General features: G+C 24.9%; 2 protein-coding genes across 11 annotated transcripts; one reads left to right on the top strand and one right to left on the bottom strand.

Moving 5' to 3' along the window:
- Nucleotides 1–672: 672 nt before the first annotated feature.
- LOC126896024 (PAX-interacting protein 1-like) lies at nt 673–7,812 on the top strand. Its single transcript, XM_050668444.1, has 16 exons — nt 673–835; nt 1,086–1,266; nt 1,331–1,459; nt 2,579–2,770; nt 3,170–3,295; nt 3,577–3,706; nt 3,870–3,951; nt 4,111–4,304; nt 4,365–4,474; nt 4,681–4,833; nt 4,917–5,101; nt 5,165–5,409; nt 5,478–5,646; nt 5,714–6,016; nt 6,094–6,181; nt 7,498–7,812. Exons 2-16 carry the CDS (start codon nt 1,151–1,153, stop codon nt 7,499–7,501), a joined length of 2,226 nt encoding a protein of 741 aa, XP_050524401.1. The 5' UTR covers nt 673–835; nt 1,086–1,150; the 3' UTR covers nt 7,502–7,812.
- Nucleotides 7,502–16,332, bottom strand: LOC126896021 (protein FAM135A). 10 transcript variants are annotated; one of them, XM_050668433.1, is made up of 19 exons: nt 16,073–16,332; nt 14,971–14,989; nt 14,748–14,910; nt 14,141–14,223; nt 13,928–14,082; nt 13,639–13,862; nt 13,542–13,571; nt 13,375–13,471; nt 13,061–13,300; nt 12,840–12,992; nt 12,524–12,776; nt 12,276–12,425; nt 11,464–12,159; nt 10,971–11,364; nt 10,447–10,614; nt 8,529–8,730; nt 8,187–8,442; nt 7,806–8,033; nt 7,502–7,707 (listed from the first exon to the last, which is right to left on the bottom strand). In XM_050668433.1, exons 3-19 carry the CDS (start codon nt 14,822–14,824, stop codon nt 7,502–7,504), a joined length of 3,612 nt encoding a protein of 1,203 aa, XP_050524390.1. In that variant the 5' UTR covers nt 14,825–14,910; nt 14,971–14,989; nt 16,073–16,332. The 10 variants fall into 10 exon arrangements, with proteins under 10 accessions (XP_050524390.1, XP_050524394.1, XP_050524392.1 ...); XM_050668437.1 differs by having other exon boundaries at nt 14,748–14,903; XM_050668435.1 differs by lacking the exon at nt 16,073–16,332 and adding an exon at nt 15,347–15,478.
- Nucleotides 16,333–16,500: the final 168 nt, after the last annotated feature.

Here is a 16,500-nt window from a genome sequence, read left to right as displayed (position 1 = left end):
AAATTTTATTGTTTAAATTTTGTTCACTCAAGCTTGCAATAAAGAATTAAAAAAATTGAATAAAAATAAGGACAAAATAAAATGAAATAAAGACGACAGTGTCCACAAAAAGGTGCCATTCTGAACTCTCTAGTATATACGTACACCTATTTTCCTAATACAAAACTACTTGCGCGCATGTAGTAGATGACAGTCTAGAGAAAGTGTATTATTTATATTTATTATTAAATTAATAAAATTCAATGAAAACTATCACTTGACGTAATGATTAAAACGTTGGCTAACTAATGATTATTTTTTGGTTATCTTTTGTTCAATGGCATTTGCAGGGGTAAGGTTCTAAGGTTTTAACCCTTCTCGAAACTAGTAAGCTGTTCGTGGGTCTATTATCAACTTATAGTGGAAACCCTACCCGAAATAAAATCCTGCGTACGCTACTACTCTTGTCACTAGATTAAGATTTTAGTGATAAGAGTTTTATTAATGTCTTTTTTAACAGTAAAATTTAATACCTTAATAAATTTTTTTACAAAACTTTTAAATAAAACAATTGTCAAAATATGAAAATTTAAATTTATTTTTAATTTGGTATTTAGATTATTAAATAGATTATTTAATTTATTTAATGTACCCTTACATATCTAAGTTATTTTAATAAATTCATATTTAGGGACCATGTTTAAATTAAATTACAATAGTACTATATTATTAATTTTTAATTTATTGATATATTAGATTTTTTAAAACTTATGAAGATTATTTGTTTTATTTGATTTTTTTTATTGAACATCATGATGTGTGATATGTAGAAGGTCTAAAATTTTATTAGTAAATGGTAATTTTTTAATTATTAAAATATTTTGTCACATAAGCTAAATTAAAAACAAAGTAATATATTTTTCTGGAATATATTAATTTATTAATTTATCTAATGTTTGTATTTAATATGTATAATTTTAAAATATGCGACTACAACTCAGTAATTACATATGACAATTAATAAACTGTTAAATTGTTATGAATACATATATAATATTTTAAATTATAGTTAATGAAATGTAAAATTTACATATATTTTATTTCAGGATTGAAATGTGTCAAAAAGTAATTTTTAATTATTACCACTAGTTAAAAATAATATTTTTATGAAATGTTTACTTGTTCTATTTGTGATGAAACATTTGTTGGTTGTTACCAAACTGCAGTATTCACTACATTATGTGGACATGTATTTCATCTCCATTGCCTTAAAACGTGGTTAAATAGGTAATTCAGATAAAAGTATCTAATTTTAGCCGAAATATGAATTTACTTTTTAATTTTTGTGCAGGGCCAAGACTTGTCCAAATTGTCGTTCAACAGTTTTAGAAAACCAACTTATCAAATTATTTTTACAAATAGATCCTAATGCTCGTATAATATGGAATAGACAAATTGATGATGAGTTGCAATCTTTAAGGTATTTATTATTTTAAAGTTTCATTATTGCTTCAGTTGAAAAAGAAGAATGGCTCTAAGAATTTAAATAAAATATTAAAATTTGACCTTTGTCATCATCTATCTTGAAGTTTTAAATATAATAAATTATGTCGTGACATATTTAGAAAAAAACATTGGGCTAGTTTTTTTTACTGTAAATAATTATTAAATTTTTAATAGTTTTAAGAGCAAAAAATAAGTCACCAAAATGATTTAAAACTTTAGGCCTCCTAAAAAAAATTTTAGTTCCATCAAGTATAGTAATCAGTATAATTTTTTAGTTTTGTTATTGAATTCAGGGATGGTTTGACTCGAAGAATAGCCCCCCCCATAAATACATCACTAAAATGATTGTTACTTATTATTGTTACTTTTGTTAAATTAGTTAATAAATTACATTCAATTACTTTTAAAAGTTAAATTCTACTATATAACTATAACACTTATATAACTGAACAGTATAAGGAAAAAAAGATAATAGTACATTTTTGTAAATTTTTCAGGAAAGTAAAATTAAAGTTAAAAATTTCATTCTTTTAATGATAAAGCAAAAATATACACTTAAAAATTAGAAAAATGAAATCATTTGTCATTTAATGGATTTTATTTTTTCATACTACTGCTTATAGATTATCAAATCAAACTATAAAATAAAAACCGAAAATAAATAGACTTCTATTATTTTTCCTTTGTACCCTTGTACTATTCATAAATAGAATATTATAATTTTTATAAAACAAATAATTAATTTGAATATAGTAAGTCTAAATTATAAATGTAAATATGCTGAACCAAGTAGACATTAATCTCTATATATGTTAATTTAGTCTTTATATTCATATCTGCCAGTTACATGGCTAAACTTCATAAGTCATATTTTCTCTTCTGTTTTTTTACTCATTTTATCATTACAAGAGAAAAGTTTCATGATAAAGTAATCATATAATTAATCAAAAAATAAACCTCATTTCTACAGTTATAAATCCAACAACTAAAGTATGACTCAAGTAATTTTGCCACATAGTTGACAATAATAAACTTAATTTATTATTTATAAAGCTGACTAAATATTAAACTGCATTCATTTTTTTTTATCAAGGAAACAAGTTAAAGATCTGCAAGAAAAAGAAAAAAAAAATTCTGTATTTATAACTAATCTAGAATCCCAACTTAAACAATGGATGCAAAAAACTGAACAAAATAATAATTCTCTACAATCTCAAAAGCTTGAGATTGACAAATATAAAATACATGTTACTCAGTTAAAAGAGCAAATAGGAACATTTAACATGTGAGTTATTTTTTTATTTATAAAATTATGTATGTTGCTTATATACTTAGTTTTGTAGAATTATTCTATTATTTAACTATAAACATATTTGGATAAAAAAGTGTATTTATAATATTGATAGTTTAATTATCATAATTTATAAATTTTGCTATAGCTATATTAAAATTATAACACAAAAATATTAAATACTATGTTAAGTATTTTTTAAATTTTATATTTCTCATATTTTCCTATAAATTCACAGACGTAAATGTTAGAATATTAGAATTGTATTTAAGAATATTATTAATTTCAAAAGAAAAGTTGTAATATAAATTTATGATTTCTAAATGTATTATTATAGTGTGATAAAGAAATGATTAGTTAAAATTTTATTAACATAACTTTCTCATTCTTTAGAAACTACTTTTTGTTAGAAGAACAAAAAAAAAATTTAGAGACGCAATTACAAACAGAGAAAGCAAAACGAGTATCCTTAGATAAGAGTATTTATGAATTACATTCTGTCAATGCTGTTGTTATTGAGTAAGTTAATATTAAATAAAGTTATAGTTAAAAATTGTGTTTTATATATATTGATATAGAGAGTGATAGAAATAATTTCTAGTTTTTTAAAAAGGATTAAAAAAAAAATGATTCGAGATATTTTCAAATATAGATTAAATATTTTCAAAAAAGCTTGCATTATAAAGCCTCAATGAATCTTGTTATAAACCCATTGTACTTTTCAAAATGTTGTAGTTGTATGTGCCAAACTCTATATTTATGTCCAATGTAACTAATTAATATATTTTTTACATTTGTAGTAATTTGAAGTCAGAAATTGCTGACTTAAAAGCTGAAAAAGCATATTACTTAAATAAATGTCAAGAATTTGAAAACATAAAATCTTTGCATAATCCAAGCACATCAAATATTGATGAAAGATTAGTTATGGTTAGTATATTACCTATTTTGGTTCAATAAATTTATAAATGAATTAAAAGTACACAAATAAAACTTATTATTATGATTTGCTATTTATGTAAAAGTACATTTATTTAAGATTAGTAATAATGATTAATATAGTATAGTTCTTTTTATACTTATTAATTTTTAGACTAATATTGAAGATTATATATTGAAACCACAAGTTGACAAAAAAAAAATTGAATATTGTGGATACGACTCAAATTTAAAGTGTAATAAGTATAAATATTTTTAAACAATGTTTTTGATTCATTTAATTATTAGTAAAAGCTTTTAAAAATGTTTTTAAAATATTTCAATTGAATGGTTTTTACATCAATTAAAATTTAACAAAAAAAATGGTTATTTTTTGTAATTATTCTTTTTCACAGTATCTTCAAAAAAATTTCTTTTGGGTTGTATATTTTTAATTGTTGAAGATTATCCACATTGTGAAGATTTATGTAGTGATATATCTATGACTAAACTTAGTATTATTGAGCATGGTGGAACAGTTGTTCAATCATATTCTTCTCGTGTTACACATGTAATTTGTGCATCTCAAAAACACAGTATTGTTGAACAAGTATAATCATTTAAAGTTATTTAATAAAAATAGAAAATATAAATTACTTAATTTTTTTAGGGTTTAAAAGATAATAAAAGATGTGTGACTGATTATTGGCTTTCTGATGTTATTGCTAAACAAGCTATGCTACCTCCCTGGTTTGCACATCATTTACCTACACCATTTAGGTAATTGTCGTAGTTCTATTAGATATTAATGTTTTATTTGTATTCTAGTTAAGCAATGGTTGAATTGAAAAATGTGTATTATTTTAGCATATTCTATATATAAAAACTTCCCAAATTATCAAAAATCATTGTTACTTTTTCTTTTTGTTATAATAAAAAAAAGTTTTCTCTTTAAAAAGTTAAAAAAAATTATATTGTATTTTCAGTGACAACAATATTTTACCATGTCAACATTTGCAAATAGCAATTGCTGATTTTGATGTTAATGAGTACTATCGAGTAAGAAGTATGGTAAAATTAACTGGTGCTCAAGTCATTAATGAAGTTAGTTCTAGAACAGATATTGTTATTAGTAAAAGGTGTGAAGTTTATTAATTCATTATTCAAAATTTACTGGAAATTGTAGAAAATTATTTTATTATATATCATGTTATTTTTGTAGACTTCAGGGTGAAATGGTTGAAAAAGCACAAGCTCTGAAAAGGTGTATAGTCAATGTTGAATGGCTAAATGATATACTTTTTGGTGCCCAATATTGTATAAATCATCCGCATAGTCCTAAGTATCAACAGTTTAATATTGTCAATCCTTTTTCTATAAATTATGATATGGTGTCTAATTTAATGAGTATGTACTTAATTTGAGTTCTTGTGTATTAATATTATATTACTACATTATTCTCATTTTCAGATGCTTGGAAAACTCCTGTAGCTTATTTAAAAAATACCCATGTGTATGATCTAACTGATAGCCCAATAGATGATTTAAATTGTAAAAAGCCAAAATTAGCAGATTCAAATCCAGAGCTAATTGATTTAACGGATAATGATGATGTTAATACAAATGATATAGTTATAACTTATGTATCTTATGGAAAAAAACCATATGTTATGTTTTGTGGGTTTTCTATCCTTGAACAAGAAGCACTGCAACAAGTATATATTTAATAAAATCTATAATATTCATTTTCTTGTATATGATAAATGGTATATAAATTTTTTAGATATTATTACAACTAGGTGGTGTAATAGCAAAACAATGCAATGAAGCCACTCATTTAATTATGAAAGAGCCAAAAAAAACGTTAAAGTTCCTATGTTGTTTGTCAACTGTCAATCAAATAGTTAATGAGAGTTGGTTAAGAGATTCTTATAGTGAATTGAAATTTAAAGGTAATATCAATTTAATTTTCATTTATTATTAAACTATTATGTTATTGTATTATTATTCATATTATAGATGAGATGCATTACACAATAAAAGAAATTTATGATAAAAATGAAATAGTTTGTAGAGTTCCTCGTGTTCTTGTAAGTGCATTACGCCAGAATCTCTTCAGACACAAGATATTTTATATAACTCCTGGAATTTTGTATCCACCTTATTCACGTTTTGAAGAAATTATATTATCTGCTGGTGGAATAGTCGAAAAAGAAATACGATCAATTAATAATGTACAACTACTTACTCCAAATACCTATTTTGTAATATCTTGCTCAGAAGATTTACATTTGGTCAATGACTTCTTGAAAATAAATTACAGTAAGTGTGATATTTAATTATATTAGTTATTCTCTAGTTAAGAAAAGTATTAGATTACCAAATTTCTTGTGTTATAGTTATTTATTCTTCAGAATTTATCATAAGTTCAATCATGTTACAAAGCATTCAATCAAATAGTCACTTTATATCATATGCTGCATATGAGTGAGTATTTATAATGATATATTAATATTTGAAAAAGTATATGGAATTCATTCTATTATTAAATAGAAATTTCACTTAAAATTATTATTAGTTATTTCTTTTTAAAAGGGATTATTAAAAAATATATAAGTAGTTTTAATACCTAAAAAAAAAAAATTAGTAGAATATAATATTTTTTACAGTACAAAAATGGTTTTTATTCTAGAAAAATAGAAAACACTTTATTTTAGCATAAAAAAATTTAATACTTAAACATTTTATAAATCAAAACAAATAATGTTAGTTAAATTTACAAATATTAATAATATTTATAATAATGATTACAATTATTTAATTTAATGAATTTATGAAATATATAGCAAAAACATAATTGACTGATTGCACTTCTTAATATTTAAAATAATTTTTGTACGCATTTAATTTTTTTGAAATTAAGCTTACATATTTTTTTCAATAATTATTTTAGATAGTCAAAATTTTTATTTTAAAATACTTTTCTAGTTTTTATGTAAAACATTGTATTCATTGATTGTTTGATAAAAATTCATTTTTTTTTTTTTTAATGTATTACATAATTAAGAGAAAAAACATGAGAAAGTTTCAACATGTCTATTTACCTACAAGTCATATTTAAATTTCATTTTAGTAAATTTTTACTTATATTTTAAAATTTCTTTTTAAATAAAAACGTTTTTTTAAATATTCATAAGAATATTATCAAAAAAAAATCATGTAACTATAAAAACAGCCTTTATGTGAACCATGTATATAAAAATTTGTATTATACATTATACAACTTAAAGTTATAATATACATGATTAGTTTTGAGCATATAATTGTGGTAGGTTTTTTCAAAAGTTTTTTTAACAAATATTTCTAGTTTTTATGATGTAATAATTTGTTCATATTTATGTTAGTTTTATGTAAATTACACTAAATATATAGTAATAACTTAAATAAAAAAAAATATTTCATGTAATTTCTGTTATAATTAATAATATTTTAAAAGATGTTTTATTTATTAATTTTTTAAATGAGTGTTTATTTTTTTTTTTTTTACTTTATAACATTATAGTACTTTTTATCTGATATTAATTACACAAAGTTAATAATTTATATTTTATAAATTTCTGTTATTTCCATTTAGTCATTATATTTCTTATTCTATTAACATTTTATAATATATCAATAAATTATTATTTTACAGTTTTTATTTAAATTTAATGTACATTTTCCTTCCTTTTATTACTGAATTTTTTATAAGTTTTGCTAATATTTAAATTTATTGTATTTTAGTAATCAAATGTTAATTTTAGGTGATTATCGGAAATACTTGAGTCCTGTTACTACAAGAAATTTTTCTATGAACAAGTCTGAATCTAAAACTGCAATATGAGCAGCACGTCCAATTAGTGAATTAGCTGTATTAGGTAATGCGTGGTGTACATCATATCTAATAAATGTTACTTCAGGTTTATTGATAATTGGACACAATATGTTGTTCACCATTTCTCTATATGCTAACCCTGTAAAGTATAATTTGTGTGTATGAATTTACATAAATATATGTTATTTATTTATAATATAGAATGTTTAATCATTTTAAATAAATAGTATTTGTTACCTGTTGACGTAGTGTCTTTTATTGCTGCTTTACATAACTCTATCCTGGCTGAATGTGGTGGAACATATCTGTCTTGTGATGATCCAAACAATAGAACATGTTTGAAATAACTTAAATGACAATTTTGAGCCAATTGATAAAGAAATGTTTGTCGAATATCAGTTGAATCTTTTAATGATAATTGCAATAGAGTTCCACTTTTTTTCACTTTTTGCATAAACCACAAACCTAAAAAATAAATATTTTTAAAAATAAGTAGAAAAATAGATGTTAAAAAAAGATATTTTAATATTTAAAATGTTTTTATCAAAAGTTGATCTAGTTGATTTATCTAGTTGAAAAAGAACAAAATATTTTTTTAAATAATTAATTTTTTTTCACCCATATTAACAAGACCGCTTGTATTGTACAATGTGCCTAAATGAGGTCCAGATAATGATAAAAATGTATGCATTTTCGGCAACAAATGTTTCATTTGTGGACGAGTGATTGCTGCACGAATAATAATCGTTCCTAATGAATGACCGACAAAACTTATTCGTGAAGGATAAGGAACCATATGATATGAAGCTATGTGACTATGGATTTCATTAACAAGACGATCTGTCATGCGTTCAAAATCTGAAAATGTATCACCCTAGAAAATTATTTAATGTTGTTTGAATTTTAATTATTTAAATATTTAATTTATAACTAAAAACTTTTGCATGTGTCTTTTTTTACCTGATTTCTTTCAGACATTAAAAATTCTAAATGAGTTCCAGGTAAACCTAGTTGTATGTAAGTTTTTACAAGTCTCAGATCAGCTGAATTGCCATCTAGTCCGTGGACACAAACTATGAGATGAACACCTTCGGGCGAAAACATTCGTAAATCCTCGCTAATATGAAAATATGGCAATGTTGAGGCCAATATGGGTATATCACTAAAGTAGCAAATTATTATTTAAATTGAGAAACAAGACAAATATAAATAAGAAATGATATATTTTGCGTGGATATCATAATTAACGTCATTAAAAGGTATATTTCTAGTAGGTCTCAAGTAAGCTTAACAAATTTTAAAATTTTTATTTTTATGCTGTTTGGTTGATATTTATATATATTATAAGCAGAATAAAAATTATTCACTAATCTTAAAAACTTATATATATATTTTTAATTAAAGTGTAAGCTAAAATATATGATATTTTTGAAAATATTTCAAGAAAAACAGTTAATTTATATGGATTTAATTTGATTAATTGATATGGTTATTTTAGTAGTTCTAACGAGAATTTTATTATATTTTAAAGTTTTAGTACTCAAGACTGGTTTAGAAATAGATGATTTACTTTCTTTGTTTAAAAAATTGATATCTAAAGTATTTGCGATTGAAATATCAATGACAGTATCTAATGACTTTAGAAATTTAATTTCTTTTTCATTTTGAACAGTAATATTTCTTTTTTAACTTTTTCCATTTCTTATAGAGATATTTTATTTGTGAAACGATTTTGTATTTAAGTGTTATGGGGCTGTCAGATTTTGGTCATACATGTATTAATGGCTTTGAATATAGATTTAAATATCAATTTTTGACTTAAAATGTTGAAAAAATAACAAAAATTATACAGAGTAAATTTTTTATCATAACCCATTTAATTACTCACAGAATTTTTTCTTTTTTTGGTTACCTTTAGTTACGCATTATTCTTGAATTATTGACTATATAATACTTTTTAAGTTTAACCTTTATGCCTTGTAAGGGTGTCAACTTTGTTTTTTTAAACTTGAACACATATTTTGAATTTAATAAAATGTTTCAGTTTTTAATTTAATGATAAATAAATAAACAATGTATACAAGGAACACAAATACAGGTAGCTAATTGGTTTTTTATGACGTCGATATTCGCATTTATTATCAATGGTAGCAAAACCCATTGTTGTGAGTTATTAATACACTAACTGGCAATACAGAAGGTTTATCTATTGATAGTCATAATTGACAACAAACACTCCGTGACGTGATAGCAATGTCATAAAAAACCAATTAGCCATCTGTATTTGTAATCCCTCGTGTATTATACTTGTATATTAACTAAAAAATTTGAAACTTTATTGGTTTATATCTAATAAACGAATAAAGTTATATTAAAAATTCAAATGCTATTTACCATTAAATTAAAAACTCATACATTTTATTAAATTCAAAATATGTGTTCAAATTTAAAAAAAACAAAGTTGACAAACTTATAAGGCATAAAGGTTAACCTTAAAAAGTATTACATAGTTAATAATTCAAGAATAATGCGTAAATAAAGATAACCAAAAAAAAAAAAATGCTTTAAATATATTTATTCTGTGAATAATTAAATGGGTTATGATAAAAAATTACTCTGTATTCCACAGTAAAACTATTTTAATGTACTAATCATAATATTTGACCAAAAATAAAATAACAGAGTTGGTTTTTTGTTTATTGGGGTATTTTTCGTAAAAATACTAAAAACACGTATAGAAACTAGTAAAATTGTTTTAAAAAATCTTTAAATTTCGATCTTCTTTAAAAAAGATCGACTTTTTTTTATCCACCCTACTGTACATTAAAAATATCAAATTTAATAGGTATTACAATTAAACGTTATAACTTATTAATACCTATAAATCATTCCTGTGAAACTAAGTTGTTTTTTAAACTGTTCTTTGTACTTTTGAAACATTGAATTATCGTCTACGCTGCTGTACGATTGAATTCTAATATCAGCTTTCACGTCTTTGTGCATGTCTTCGTCGTAGTATTCTGGTTCCGAATTACTTTTTTTTGTTCTAAAATAAAATGTAATTAAATAGAGCACTAAAACATTTTTAGCGGTCTTCTTTATCGTAAGTTGTAGGATAATATTATTAATTTTAATATACAAAATATGTAATGTTTTTTGTCTCTTAATCAACTAAAATTTTATTGCTGTTTTCAAATAACCTACTTTAAATGTATGAATTCTATATCAAAAAATTACAAAAAAAGAAATTTTTCTTAAAAAAATGTTCTACTTGGAATAAATCATATATATAAACAGGAAGATTAAAAGATCCTTTCTACATGTTACACTTTTTGAACTATTTTAATTATACATAAAAGTATATTGATAAACCCATTAAGTTATAACAAATATTTTACAAACCTAGTTATGGTCTTATTTGAATTGTTTGTACATTTTTGTTTTATTGCTTTTCTATGTTCATCATTCCACCGTGCTTCTTTTACTGTTTCATACATATGATATAATAAGTTATCAACTGATTCTGGCTGAGGAATTGTATCTCTAAAAGGTTCCGGTGGAAGTGGAATATCTCGAAATTGCCTTGGAGGTGGCAAACGTACTTCTTCATAGACTTGTTCGGAATTAACAAATTTTGTATCTTTTGATTCTTTTTTTATTTTTTCGTTAGCTCTTTTTTCTTTTTTCTCTATTGTTTTTACTCTTCGATTTGGCGATTCTTCTAACAATTTTAACAATCTTTTTTGCAATTCTTTCCCCATACATAAATGTTGTCTAGTTCCGTAAGGATCTTCTGCTGTAATAAAATTTGATGTAAATTAAATTATTTAATTTTCTACTTAAATTTTATGAACACTATGTTATAAAATATTAGGTTATAATAATTAGACCTCACCTTTTGGCGTCATTTCACCAGAAAGTGATGATAACGAAGATCGACGACTGGATACCCATCCACTCTGTTCAGAAGTAATATCACTATCTGACACAGAAGAAAAACGTGTCATTGCATTTACTGCAAGATCTGGCATAGATTCACTACTATTTGCAACACTAAATGTTTTTTTTTCTTTTATGACATCTGGTATAGAAGTTGCGCTATTTGTATAATTCACTGTGATAGGAGATGTGTTCAAGATACCCAATTTCATTGGAACACTAGTACTTGTTCCTAATTTGAAAACTATAGATTCTTCATCAGACGATGGTGAATGACTTTTATTTGATGCAATTTTGCTTTTCCTCTCAATCCTATTTACCGCTCTTGTTGCTCGTTTACTATTTTTTCTTAATGGCAATGAAGCATAGCCACTCAGCTGTACTCTGAACTCAGGTGGTTTAATATTATCTTTCATACGACGTGGTAGTGTCATTATTTCATTACTTTGTATGATGTCTGGTTTTTTTTGAATTAAAGTTTTTAAGTGTAATGATTTTTCATCCAGATTAATATTATTATTAGGTTCAAATGTTCTAGAAAAACTTAAAGGTAATGATAACATTGGGGTTTCCATCACTGTTGATCTTAATAGTTGATCCAGTGATTTACTGTGTCTTGTTTTGATTCGTGAATTATCGTTAAATTGTTCACCTAATGAACATACAAAAAGAAAAGTATTTGAGTTTCGCTCGTTTTTAATTTAAATATTTTGTTACAGACAAATCATATACAAGTTAGCTTGTGTAAATACAGTTAAATATACTAACCTTGTTTTTTAATTAATCTTCCAGATTGTGCCATTTGACTACATCTTCTTGATTCTAGTATTGCTGCTATACCACAATTACAGTCTTCATTAAATAGTAATGTTGATCGAAGTTTACTAATTTGAGCGTTATATGAATTTACTATTGAATCTATATTTTATCATTATAAACAATAAATAAGTGATTAAAACTACTTACAAATTAATTAATTAGAGCATTAAACGAAAATAATTATATAGTCTGATTACCACTATCTGATCGCATTGTGTTAGATCCTGATTTTGTGTACTGATCTTCAAATATTACTGGTAAAGTAATAGGATCGCCATCTGTAGCAGAACAATGAACTGGCAGTGGCGGTAGTGCAGCTAGATACCTCGATCTCCTCGCAGCTTCTGATATTGCCCTGTAATGTTGATAGTTGTTATGATCGTCATAACAACCGGCTGCACTTTGTCTAGGATTTTCTAACACAAAAAAAGCTTCAGCAAACCTCTTAACCTATTAAGTATATGTTTTGTATAAAATTAAAAAATTTGAAGTTATTTGAGAAGTATATTTTACACGTAATTGATGATGTTTTTTTGATAGATGTTGATTTACAGCCTGTTTTTTTGTAAAATTATCCAAAAAATGATGCCAAAGCAATATATTTTGAGCACATAATTGAGCTATACTACTATTTGCTAGAGCTAAAAATTCATCTTCATCTAAAATCTAAGAATATATTTCCAATTTTTTATTCTGTTTAAATTGATTAAAAAAGTTACCTTTTGTATATTTACCTTATTAGTCTGAGGAATGATAACAGCGTTTTTTAAACCAGCTGGTGTCTCTACTTGTTGCCATACAGGCATTATATTGTTGTATTGAGCAATTGTAGAATGGAGATTTTCAAAAGATTCCGACAGCAAAGAACACACCTCACGATGAATAAGCCGAGCATTAAGCATTCGATTGACATGATTATTATTAGTCATGTTACTTGAATTTCCAACACATTTCATTGGTCCATTTTGACCATTCTTTGCGGTGACATAAAATTGAAAATAATAATTAATTTGAGCAAAAATTAAATAAACTGCTAATAATTATTTACCGTACTACCAAAAAATACTGATTCAATGGAATGTGATGATCTAAAGTTAAATCGAGGTGTATTGTTCGACAACCACGTTTTACTAGTTCTTGGAGCACTAAAGAATGAAATGTAATACCAATTTTAGATTTTCTCGAAATTTGAATAATTTCAACAATTATATTTACCAGCTTTGCATGTAGCTCAAAATGCTCTTTCTGCAAGTAATAATAAATATACGCGATTATCTTATATCTTGTTAAATCTCGATATTTTACATCTTACTTGATATAAGGTTGGTGTAATGCAACCAAGTTTGCGTGAATTGTCAAAGTTACAGCTGACAAATGGAAATAATCAAATAGTACTGGCAAATGATAATGCAATCCCCGAGAAGGACATATGTGTAGTTGTAAGCTTCTTGTTGAAACACAACACATTGAACCATTTTCTCCGAACCATAACTCTACGTTCAAAATAAACCCTGCACGTTCAAGACTATCTTGAAGCTGTTATATACGCATTAAATTATTAAACATCAATAAAAATAGCTTGGTATATTAGAATAACCTACTTTGTTACTGTCTACAAGCACATGTGCTTTAAACAGTATAATATCATCAAGGAGAATTTCTTCATGCCTATAAAGTATTCGAAAAGTCTTGCTGACTCCAAGATCTTCACCATTTTCTACATAACAAAATTGTGTATTTTTTTGGTTATCATGTTCTAAAAATGAACATAATTAATGTTTTGTGACTTAAAAAAAAGTAGCTTTAGCATTTACTTTGTTGATGTTTTTTCAAGCTGACTTCTACCTGAACGGATAGTTTTGGAGAAACTTTTAGTTCAGTTCTTATGCGATATAAACTAAAAATAAATATAATAATGTCTAATTATAAAATCCTTTCAATGCACACATGGTTAATGCGCTCCCGTCTCTCTGTCATTGACCTTTGTAGTTATTTTACTTGTACTTATGATAAAGATTTTTGTTTGTGCATTACCTTAATATGTTAAGTAAATGCGTTTATTCTTTAGACCACGTAGTAGTGACATTCATCTCGGTACAGATTTTTAAACAAATTATTATTTTTATATTATTAATGCATTGATTTGATTTTAACTTGAACATAACTTGTTTAACTTTACACGAAACTATAACGTAACATTACATTTATATTATTTTTTTTTACTTTTATATATATTTAACATATATCTTTATTTTTGTTGTTGTTTGCGATTTACAACTCTGATATATTCAGAAAGATTTGTACAAGTATTAAAATTTTAAGCCATGAAGAAATATCAAAATGAAAAGTTAGGTATAGCTACAAATCCTTCGGGAGTTATTGATAGTTCATCTCATTTAATAAACATTTCATAATACTTACCCTCGTTGGAATAAATCGATGTTGTAAAATTTGCAGTACTCGATAGCAAATTCTATGGTAGCTTGTATTTCACTCATATTAGTGAGAAATTTTATGTATATAACTTCATTTCATAGCTAATGATGTTGAGAAACCTTGTATTCACACCGTACTGAACTATTAACTAATGTTTAAATTACTAACATTTAATAATTACATTTCTAATACAAATGTAAAATTTTACCTTTTGCAATTTTCTCTATCTAAAAAATAAAAATAAATTTATTTTGAAATAAATACTTTAACTGTATGTTTTAAATAATATACTAAAAAACGAATATATGTTAGTATATACTATGATGTTACCTATTTTACTCGTAAATACCATATTTATTAACAGTGCCTTGCTAACTGACATTGACGCCCCTTAAATGTGTAGCGTCCTAAGGCACTTGTTCCCGTTGCTACCCCTTCCCTCAGCACAGACTTCTTTATTAGTATAATCACGGTAATATAAAATTTGTCTTGCAAAAGCACGAAATATTGTATTTATAAAATAAAGTTCATTCATTATTAATGTGTATATTTGATTTATAATCAAAATAAAAAAGATTTGTTACCTATTTCTATACACCAGCACTTAACTATTATCATTGAAATGTTCACTGAATAAGTATATAAATAAAGCCTCGTCTTGTTCTCAAAAAATGTTGAGTTGTGATAGTTAAACTTTGGTGAACATATTTTATAAAATAATTATTTTTTTATGGTTTTCACCATATAATATTTGAATAAATCGAAATAATTATGTTTTATAATTGTATATTTCAGCATTGTTAATTTTTATGAAAGCTTACTTCAATAAATCAAGTTATGTGTATATTATGTGAAAAATATATTGGCTTAATTTAATTTTCTAGAGTAATACAATTTTGCAATGTAAATTTTGTATCATGGAAATAAAATGAAATAACTTAATTATACAAATTAACGATAAACATTTCAGAAAAATAATGATAAGAATTTAAACAGTATATCGTGTATTTATTTGTTCATCGTGGAAATTATTGTAACATTCTAAAAAAAAATATTGTTCGTTTTATACTATTTATCTGCTCTTAAATAGTATTGAATATATTATGTTATTTATTGGGTACTTTTTGCAAAGCTTATATAATTTAATACACTTCGCTAATTTCGGCTAGAAGTCAGTCTAAAATAGTTATTATAATTATAAAAAAATATACATTAAAAAGTACACGGTCAAAACGACTTGGATATTGTATTTTCCTGGACACAATAGAATGTCTGAAAGAATAACTTTGACTCAGTTAGGTGCACAATACCTTAAGTAATGTTTGATGCACTGAATGTTTCTTGACTACGTAGTACACAACTTATGACTTTTGTGAGATCGACCACATTCATCCAAAACAAAAAAAATTCCGCACTCCATTTTGTATCGAACTTTAAGCATGTCGTTTTGTACGTAATAATGTGAAAAGTTCAACTAATAATTGTTATCTAAATAATCAAACTGAAAATGTTTTGATAGACGATTTTCCCAACGAACGAACATTTGACCCATATTGCACCCGGCCAGACCACCGATTGAATTCTAATGCAATGTTAGAACCACCAGGGTCGGCCACTAGGTGGCGCTCACAGGATACGACTTCTCGGGCGTGTTACCCTGACAACTTGTACACTTATAGCAGTGACGACGCCGATGTTTTCGAATCTAAAAAAATTCGCCCGCACCGCACCCATTATT

Source organism: Daktulosphaira vitifoliae, unplaced genomic scaffold (genome assembly GCF_025091365.1).
Source record: "Daktulosphaira vitifoliae isolate Bord-2020 unplaced genomic scaffold, ASM2509136v1 Scaffold_1, whole genome shotgun sequence".
NCBI classification, from domain to species: Eukaryota; Metazoa; Arthropoda; class Insecta; order Hemiptera; family Phylloxeridae; genus Daktulosphaira; species Daktulosphaira vitifoliae.
Note: the sequence above shows the minus strand (reverse complement) of the source record. Positions and strands in the feature narration are given on the sequence as shown.